This window comes from Impatiens glandulifera, chromosome 7 (genome assembly GCF_907164915.1).
Source record: "Impatiens glandulifera chromosome 7, dImpGla2.1, whole genome shotgun sequence".
Lineage (NCBI taxonomy): Eukaryota > Viridiplantae > Streptophyta > Magnoliopsida > Ericales > Balsaminaceae > Impatiens > Impatiens glandulifera.
The window spans coordinates 37,548,810-37,558,782 of record NC_061868.1 but is presented as its reverse complement, the minus strand read 5'-3'; the positions used below and the strand labels follow the sequence as shown (position 1 = coordinate 37,558,782).

General features: G+C 32.5%; 1 protein-coding gene across 1 annotated transcript; it reads left to right on the top strand.

Moving 5' to 3' along the window:
• The first annotated feature begins 3,105 nt into the window (after nucleotides 1-3,105).
• LOC124910702 (transcription factor bHLH30-like) lies at nucleotides 3,106-6,975 on the top strand. Its single transcript, XM_047451382.1, has 2 exons — nucleotides 3,106-3,758; nucleotides 6,167-6,975. Exons 1-2 carry the CDS (start codon nucleotides 3,285-3,287, stop codon nucleotides 6,659-6,661), a joined length of 969 nt encoding a protein of 322 aa, XP_047307338.1. The 5' UTR covers nucleotides 3,106-3,284; the 3' UTR covers nucleotides 6,662-6,975.
• The last annotated feature ends 2,998 nt before the right edge of the window (nucleotides 6,976-9,973 follow it).

The following is a 9,973-nucleotide window of genomic DNA, read 5'->3' as shown; positions in this document are numbered from 1 at the left end:
TATTATAACAATAAACTAGACAAAAATATCTGAATTACAATCACTGAGTTTCAAGAGAACTAGTCGAGTGAAGAACTCGAAGAATGCTCACAAAGAGCACTCATAAAGATCAAGAAAGACAATTGGAATTCTAGAGTAAGACACGATAAAATGATGTGTAGAAAGAAATACAAGGTGAATGGGATATATACTTGAAAATTAAACCATAAACTATTAATCAATTATTTAATCCAACGGCCACTAATCCATCATCCATTCATCCACAAGTTATCATTGATTACCTTTTCATTATCCTTGTAAGTTACATCCATCAATAAGTATTTTGTAGTTATAATAGCAATTAACAACATTTGTTAATTGCCTCATTCAAAATATTAGTGTTAATAGTAACAATTAACAAATTCATTTTTATTTGAATTAAATTTCACAGTAATTCACATTGAATTTAGTGTGAATTTGAATTAATTTTACCTTAATTTATATTTGAATTTGGTGTGAATTTTATTTGAATTAAATTTTACTGTTAATTCACATTTAAATTTAGTGTGAATTTTATTTGGATTAAATATCATTTATATTTAATTAATGAAATTAGTTTAGTTCTAACCAATAACAAAATGATTAGTCAAGAGTGAGACTTCATATAACATAGTGAGTCCTGAACTTTTGTTGCATTGTCTCCTTTTCTTTGGACTAGATGATGCTAAGGCTAGTAAACCCCTCATGAATGATACATCTGTTGTGTTCCATCCAAATGATAATAGAGAATGTTGTTGTACGAATCCATCTTTCCATTAAGTGAGCCTCCATGAGAAACCATTCCTCAAAAATGTGCAAACAATACGAGAGAATACAAACACAGTTATGGTGTTGGGTTGCAAGTGCCCACAAGAATTGGTCTCTTCGTTCTTCTTACAAAGGATGTACCATCTAGCTAGCTAGTGTCTCAGTATTTGGGGCATTGTGGAAAACAAACCAGGAAAGATGGTTATACACCAAATACAATTGAAAATGACTCAGTTTAGGGAAGTTGTGTGGAGCTCGTTATATTCCTCAAAATCATTAGTCGTCCGAATAGAGTCTCCTCCACATCTATTTTTCTCTTCATAGTTGGTTCTTTAAGAACCTATCTAGACGTGATCCTAGGTTGTCGGGTCCCAACTGATTCGTTTGTTGTGTTCAATACATGTCAACGGATTCACTTGATTCTTAAGTGTTTGTAACAATTGGAAGTCAAGAGGCAAATTTAATGGTTTATCGACAGATACAACTACTTTTCAAAGAGTAATTGAAAACTATGTTAGCAAATTTGATGATCTCCATATTTTAATTTAATTGGTCCTAGATAATAATCATATTTTCATTTTGATTTTTGCAAAAAATATGACAAATTAAAAATTTTAAGATCATAATTTATAAAATGTAATAAAAACAATTAGAAAACTATATATTATCCTTACCAGGTGCATTCAAAGTACTATAAATGGTTTAAATAAGCATGAATTATTTTTCATACACATTTCTCCAGAAAAGCTTATTAATCTAATTAGGTTACTTATCAAATGTAAAAAACTACTTTCCCTTTTGAGAAAACAAATCTTTAAAAAAAAAGATAAAAACATGGGTGAAAATTTGAATAATTTAAGATAAATAAAGATGTCAGTAAGCACTGTTCCGGTTTCCCCTTGTTTGTCACAGGTGATCACAACTTTCTATGAGTAAAGTGGGAAATGGATATCAATAGGTTATAAAGAGCCGCGCGCTAGGTCTCAAAATCAAATATTTGCATGAATTTAAGATGATCTCCATTGAACCATCAATTTATAGGTAATTATTGCAGAAACATACAACCATTAACATATATAATTAAGAACTCAAAAGAAAGAAAGTTATCCTTGCCCGTGACTTGTAAATTGTAGTTGTAAATAGTACAGGGAGAGAATGAGAAATGGTGTAAGGGTTTTTGTTTGTATTGAGATTGAGATTGAGTTTGAGCTGAATAATTCATTGGAAATGTTCATATTAGCTCATGCAAATGCAACTGGCCAAGCCAAAAGAAACTATTATGCAACTGACTTCGAGGAAGCATGAATCGAAGGAGAGAGAAAGATAGAGAGAGAGAGAGAGGGCCTGATCTGAGCCTGTTGGAGTATGTTCCAAGACACAATGATTACATGGGGACTCTTGGGTAAGCGGAAAGCTAGTTTTTATTGGCGTGAAAAATACAACGTGTGGGGGGCTTGACCGAAGAAGAAGAGGTACAAAGAAAAAAAGAAAAGTTAAAAAACCTTTTTACCATCCCACCTCTCTCTTCCTCTCTCTCTATGTCTGCTTCCGCGCGGCCTCTCTCTATCTATTTCTATCTCTTTCTAACTTTAATAAATCAAAATTTGGTCTTTGGTCGGTTGATTCCACTCCACTCCACTCGACAATATGTGTTCACTGTGTTTTGCTTGTGTTCCCCCCGCCTCTCTCTCTCTCTCTCTCTGCATGCCGATCAGTTATTAGAACCATTAATTAACACAGTCATAAATACTACTTAATTAAGATTATACCCTATTCCTTGGGAATCAAACTTATATTTAAGATATGCAATCTCTCTTTTAAAGCAAAGGAAGATGATGAGTAATAATCTAGGGTTTCCTCTTTTTTAAAATTTGAAAAGTGATCATAAGTTGAAATTAAGTACATAAATATAAAAAGATGAAAAAAAAAGAAAAAGAAAAAAAATGTCCGTCCCCACCCCACTTAGTGCCCGTGCAGTGCGATAGCTACAGGGAAAAATAGACAGTGGGAGTCCAAAGAGAGAATGCCGTAAGAAGAAAGGAAAGGTGTCTGACTCCTCCCTTTACTTTCCCTTCTCTCTCTATATTCATATAATATATTCTAATGTAACAGGCGTGATCTCATAGAGGTGAGAGATTACCATATAAGAAATAGGGCCCATAAGTATAAACAAACAAACCATAAAGACACATCCAACTGGTCACAACCGAAGAAAAAAGTGATCAACACATACTCATACCAATTTATTATAACCTAAAACTATTTCATTACTTTCAACTCAACCATATACATGAGTTTATTATCAAAAACTTTAGTCAAACTAAACCTTAGTTGATCCCCAACAACAACAACAAAAAGGATAAAAAAGTTGTCTTCTCTTTCTCTCTCTAGAAACTTAATAAATACCTACCCAACTTAGAAGAGGAAACTAACTAATTCTTCTTCCACTTATAAGATTCTGAATATTCTTCAAACTAGAGAGATAGAACAAAAACATCATGATCTGCGGAAAAGAAGAAAACCAAGGAAGTGATTTACAATCACTCCACGACCATCTTCTCTTTCACCAGATGCAACAACAAAACATGATCAATTTCCCATCAGAAATCTTTCCTCCATGGTCTCTTCCTCCTGTCCGTGACCATGATCCTTTCCTTCTCCCTCCACCATACGGACAAGCAAATCTATTCAACCGCAAGATGCAGTTCGGTTATGACTACTCCCCTTCTCAGTCCGACCATCATCTCAGAATGATTTCCGAGTCATTAGGGCATGTTGTTCAGGGCGGCGGCGGCGGCGGATCTGTCCCGTTTGGATTGGGAGCCGAGCTGGGGAAGATGACAGCTCAAGAGATAATGGATGCTAAAGCTTTGGCGGCTTCTAAGAGCCACAGTGAAGCCGAGAGAAGGCGTCGAGAAAGAATCAACAATCATCTTGCTAAACTTAGGAGCTTACTTCCTAGCACTACTAAAGTAAGTAAATTTTTCTATCTTTATTTTTAATTTTGAATCATCATATCATGACAGTCAGCTTTTTAAATGAATCCTATAAGTATAAGAAGACTTGTATACAGTCGACAATACTATTTCTATATTTAAATAATATTATCTAGAAAATATTTTTTTAATTAAAATCCAAAAAAGTGAATTATTAGATGAATTATCAAACTTATGTCATTATGATATATTTGTCATCTAGGATTCCAGTTTCCTAACCTATCAAATTTTACCTTCAAATATTCATATATTTTCTTCAACTTTTCTATTTTTTAATGATTCATATTAAAATCATGTCAATGCACTCATAAAATACCACAAATCAACGTGATCATTAATTCTATTAAAGTAGGGTAAATGGCCTATCTATTTGATCATCATTCATTCTACCTAAGAAGATTTTAGTTTCTCTATTTGTTCCAATATAGAAACTACATTATCCTTAAATAAATTATTCAGTTACATTAAACTATATATAATCTCATTTGATCTGGATCTATATTACCATGAAAAATAATGTTTTATTTTTCAAAATGATTCAATGTTATGTGACAATATAACCTTTTACATTTTATTTGGTTTATTAAAATTGCTAGCAATGATAACCACTTGGACTTTTAAGCATACTATGATTTTGTAGTGTAGCTATTTTATTATAATATATTTGAAAGCCTTGTTTTTTCAAATGTTTAAAAATATGAATATATATATTATTGCATTACTCTCTCTCATTAATCAGATCCTCCCTTATATCTTACATTTTTTAAAAGTATTTAATATTAAAAATAAAATAAATTCAGAATTGATACTAGGGTGTCATTTTCAAGAATGAGATTTTGTTAAAAAGAAAAGGATTCACCGGATAGAAAGGAGAAGAATAGGAAAAAATGTGATTGGGAATGAAAAAGGGGATCGAATAGCAAAGCAAATGTTGTGATAAGGTAAAGAGAAACCAAATGGGCAGATGAAAAGCTTCGAAGGGAAATTGTTGCCGGACTTTGTAGCAGCCATACTAACTTTGGCCCGGCTAGAGAGAGAGAAACCAAAAGGAAATTGTTGCCGGACTTATTACAGCCAGCCGCTAGAGAGAGAGAAAGAGAGAGAAATTCATGGGGGAAAGGGGGGTTGGAAGAAGAATATACGGAGGAGAAAGACAGACAAACCCATCAGTTTATGTCAGTCAGTCATATATTCCATTCTCTTCAATTATCTGTCTCTGGATTCAATTCATCTCATTTTTTTCAAACATGACAATATCTAGAGAGAGAGAGAAACACGAACCTTATTATCTAGCCTAGAATATATAGAGTATACTAGCTAGACTAGCAGTACCATCGTTAAATTCGTCTCTTCTTTTCATGCCACAGCATCTTCTTAATACTCAAAATAATATAAAATTTAAATATTTAGGAAAATGACAAACCTTTCCGGCTTTGATTTTCATGTTCAGATTTCTTTCAACTTATCCCTCTTCTCTCTCTCTACCCTATCCATTTCTTTCCATTCCATTCCCCATTCCTATCTTTATAAGGGTTAGTTTAGTTTAATTTAATTTAATTTATTTAGTTATAAAGATCTTAATCCCCTCGTCTATGTCTCAAAGTCACTAAAACCATCTTGATTTAGCTTATTGGCCAAAATTACTTTAGGAAATTATTCACAATGAAGAATAACCTAAATAATGCTCTAGAAGCTTGACAGTTAATTAGCTAATTGTTCATCAATTCTATAATTTTATTAGGATTTATAGTAGTTCTTTTAGGACTTATATATAAAGGGAAGTTTATTAGAATAAATATGAGATTATTTAAAAAAAATCTTGATTAGTACTAATTTTGAAAAATAATTTTTTTAATAAAATTATTTTGAAAAGAATTTTAAATATATAGGGTATTATTATACATCGGATAAATAATATTTAAATATTTTGGTTAATAAATTGAATGGTCTTATTGATGATATTGTTGGTGAAATTAATTTTATTATATTAAGATTTAAAACAATCATGTAAGGCCAAAAGAGTATAACATGTAATCTCATCCATTTGAATTATTATGTTTTGTAAAAGGATAAAACTTTTTACAAGATATAACTTTTCTTTAATTACTTTGTCCAAAAGATATGAACTTTGTAAAAAAACATAAAACTATTTCAATTAAGGGATAATCTCCCTTTCTTACTCTCACAACAACAATGAAATTTATTGTTGCATTTTGGAGTGATCCCTCCAACTATTTTCACAAAGTTGAGTAATAATAAATTACAATCAAATCAGATCGAACAATCTAAATTATACACCACACAAAAGAGTAATATTTTTAGTTTCAATTGTAAGTCTTTATCTTCTCTAAATCTTGTCATGGTTCGATTTCCTGTTTTTACAGACAGATAAAGCTTCCTTGCTAGCTGAAGTGATACAACATGTTAAAGAGCTTAAACGCCAAACATCCCTTATCGCAGAGACAAGCCCGGTCCCTACCGAGCTAGATGAGCTTACAATCGATACTGCGGACGAGGATGGTCGTTTCGTGATTAGGGCATCGTTGTGTTGTGAAGACAGGTCGGACCTATTGCCTGACCTAATCAAAACCCTAAAATCACTCAGGCTAAGAACATTGAAGGCCGATATCACAACTCTAGGGGGGCGTGTTCGGAATGTATTGTTCATCACGGGCGAAGAGGATCATGATCAGGATTTGTCGTCTCTGGATTGTTATAACGATCAATATTCGATAAGTTCAATTCAAGAGGCACTCAAAGCAGTTATGGAGAAGGCTAATGGTGGTGGTGGTGAACATCATCAGCAGCATGATACTTCATCGTCTGGAAGTGTGAAGAGGCAAAGAACCAACAACGTTAACAATGTGAATATCCTTTGATCAGCAATGATAATAATAAATATATTATAATTACTATTATTAGGTCCTTTTGAATATTTTTAAGTTCTAAAGGCCTGCAGCTAGCTTGTCTTAATTATTTCTTTTTCCTTGGCTTTGTGTGCGCTTTCTTTCTTTCTTGTGATGGTTTTGGTAATTAGGTTATTTTCAAATAGGGAGAATGGATATGGTGGGTTGTCCATATATCTATTATCTATGTATTCTCTTCTAAATAGAGAGATACATATAGAGAAAAATGGACCATTATATATATATTGGGATTTGGTATGAGATAATTTAAACAGATTATCAAAACATCTTACTAAATATGTTATTAGCATTTGTTTAGGTTACTCATTAATATTGTCTTTTCGATTGTGGAGAGGAGAGCCTTCTTCCTCTCTTGCTCTCTTGTAAGGTGATCACTTGTTCGGTTAGGGCACAAGCTACCCCGGACTTGAATTGCCTCTAGATCATCCCTTCTTGTTTGTGTATCTTATTTGGAATTTCGGTTTGGGCAAAGGCGCGAAGAGCCATTAAGGAACAATGTATGTTATTTATTTTTCCTTTTGAATTTTATGTGTGGTGCTTGCCCTTATTATCTTTTGGGGTCATTTTCTCACCCGCTCAGGAGTGTGGTTTTGATTAGTGGAAGTTTTTGTTTTTCAAAAAACATATATATGTTGTTTAAAATAGTTGTGTCATGTTATTTATAATAGTGGTTGCATATTTACCCGTTTTCATTTAGATCTGGGATAGTCGTTTTTCTGGGATGATGTGAAGTCGCCAAAGGAGGGATGTAAGGAAATATAAGCCATGCTAAATAAGTTTACCTAATGTTTTTTTTTTTCTGAAGTTCATTCTAGCTAACATTATTAGATTTGTATCCATTTGGCTGGTACATATGTATTGGCATGAATTGGAGATAAGTGTTTTATGTATAATAAATTAATTGACTTTTCTAGTTGTCACTCAGAGGTTTTTTTTTTTTTAAGAAAACGACTTATTGTAATTTTGTTAAAAAAAACCAAAAAGAAAAAAACGGACATGACTTTTTCATATCAATCTAACAAACCTAGATTTGATACTTAACAAAAAATAAAATAAAATGAGATATCAATATTCTAACGAATACAAACAACAAACACACCTTATAAACAACTAAATCGCCTTATACAACCGTAAATCAATGACTTTCTCGAATATTATACTACATTCCCGGCAAAGTGCTCAATTCTCCGGAGTGATTGACCTGAATGAAGTCGCCAAGTGCTAACATAACCAATTGAGCGAAGTTGAACAATTTAGGATCATGGTGATTGATTTTGACGATTCCCTAGATATAACAACAATGATCTAGTAGCCAAGCATCCTAAATATATGAAGGCATGTAGGAGAGCTCAAACACTTCCAAAGATTGAGAGGTATCCCACATATTCTAAGTCTGAAAAATATATTAGTTTATAACTCAGCCCGATACCTTGAAAGAATTTGTCATGTGATGTAATCTTAACATTTTGATAGAATACATTGATGAACAAGTGAAATGCAAATGACAAGGATAAGAACATCAAGGTGATTAAATTGTGTGCAAGAGTAGTTATTGATTCTCGACTCACCAGAGTTTAAGCCCCTAAATATGGCTATTGATATTTTATGTGGTAAGAGTTTTTTATCACAAATTTTGATGATGGTTTTGGTTGATGATTAAGATATTCATTGTTAATTTATAACTTAAATTTAATTGTTTTGGGGTAGTGTTTTACTATTTTGTTGTGATATTTTCTATTTATAAATGGATCAACCAAATGAGTTTTATTATTTTCAAATAAAATCTCTGAATCTTGGAGGCAAGCTTTCAACATATTTGAAATGGGGGAGTCAAACACGCAACTAAGTGGTTCAATGAATCATGAGGCACAGATTGAGAATATTGTGCAAGTGACTCTAAAAAGCATCTTTTGCATTAGTAGATCTAAATAATGCAATTTCACGCACTAAATTAAGACAGTGTGTACGAATCCATCATTGATGATGTACGGAACTAATTAAACCAGATGAGGGTCCAGATGAGGGTGGGAGGAATGAACAACCTCTTCTTGATAGAATTTAATAAAAGGATCAAATATTTGTTCATCAACAAATGTGAATCTAATATCATGATAAAATTTAGATAAAAGAAAAAAAAATTGAAAAACGATTTATCGTTATTTTATTAAAAAAATTCAAAAAGGGAAAAACCTATAATATTTTGAATTAGAGCAAAAACAATTTTTACTCTAATTTTTAGATGAGTTCGACAAAGCAACGAACAAGTGAATTACATTCTATTTATCAAACTACAACACACATTTACACAAATAAAAGTCTATCGTGCCTTAAACAAATTTGTTTTCGTGATTTCTTCGAATTTGATTGACCAATTTTGATATAGCTCCCAATTTTCCGGGCTAATGAGTATTTTACTCCATATGTATTAGGGCATTTCCATTAACAATATCTCGCCAAATCTGATCACCATTACGCCTTGTGAATACTCTTGCATTTCTTTCATTCCATATATGATACACAAAAACACCAAAATAGCACTTCAATATGTTCCCAAAAAGAGATTCGCACTTAGTCTTTCCGAGCATAAAGTCTTTTATTTGATTTCAGCTCTCGGAAAAACTATGCAGCCTTATAACATTCAAATAGCATTTCCAAATTTCTCTTGTATAAGGGCAACATCCAAGCAAGTGATCAATCGTTTCCTCTTCATTGGAGCAAAGAACACAACTTGTGCTTGGAATTGTCGTGTATTTTTTATCTCGATCCCTCGTCACAAGCCTCTTATGAAAGTCAGACATAGAACAACTTGATGACGAGGAATAACCTTGGAAGACCATACTAAAGAAACTCAATTCACCAATTTTCCTCTGTTTCGAATAATCTGCCAAACTGCATTTATATTGAATCTGCCATCAATTTCAGTTTTTCAAAAGTGTGAATCATTTCCATCTTGTATCTGAATTTGATTAACCTTCTCTAATATTCTTTCACCTTCCGGTATAGATCTCGGAATTAAATTCCATTTCCCTCATTAACATCTCGCATCGTCTCACATTTGCAATCCCTTCTAATACGAACTCTTTCAAATACCTGCTTTGTTAAAATCGATTGACCTTAAAACCATGGGTAATATCAAAATAAGGTACCTCTACCATCACCGAACTTGACTTGAATCATATTTCCAGCACTGCTCTTCAGCATGATTATCTTTTTTAGTGACCAAGTCATAACTCTCTTAACTTTGCATGTCCAAATACTAACTTC

Bases quoted from the DNA above. Each gene is read 5' to 3' on its own strand.
- LOC124910702 (XM_047451382.1), top strand. From the start codon at position 3,285: ATGATCTGCGGAAAAGAAGAAAACCAAGGAAGTGATTTACAATCACTC. The intron at 3,759-6,166 runs GTAAGTAAATTT...CTGTTTTTACAG, and splicing joins TACTTCCTAGCACTACTAAA to ACAGATAAAGCTTCCTTGCT.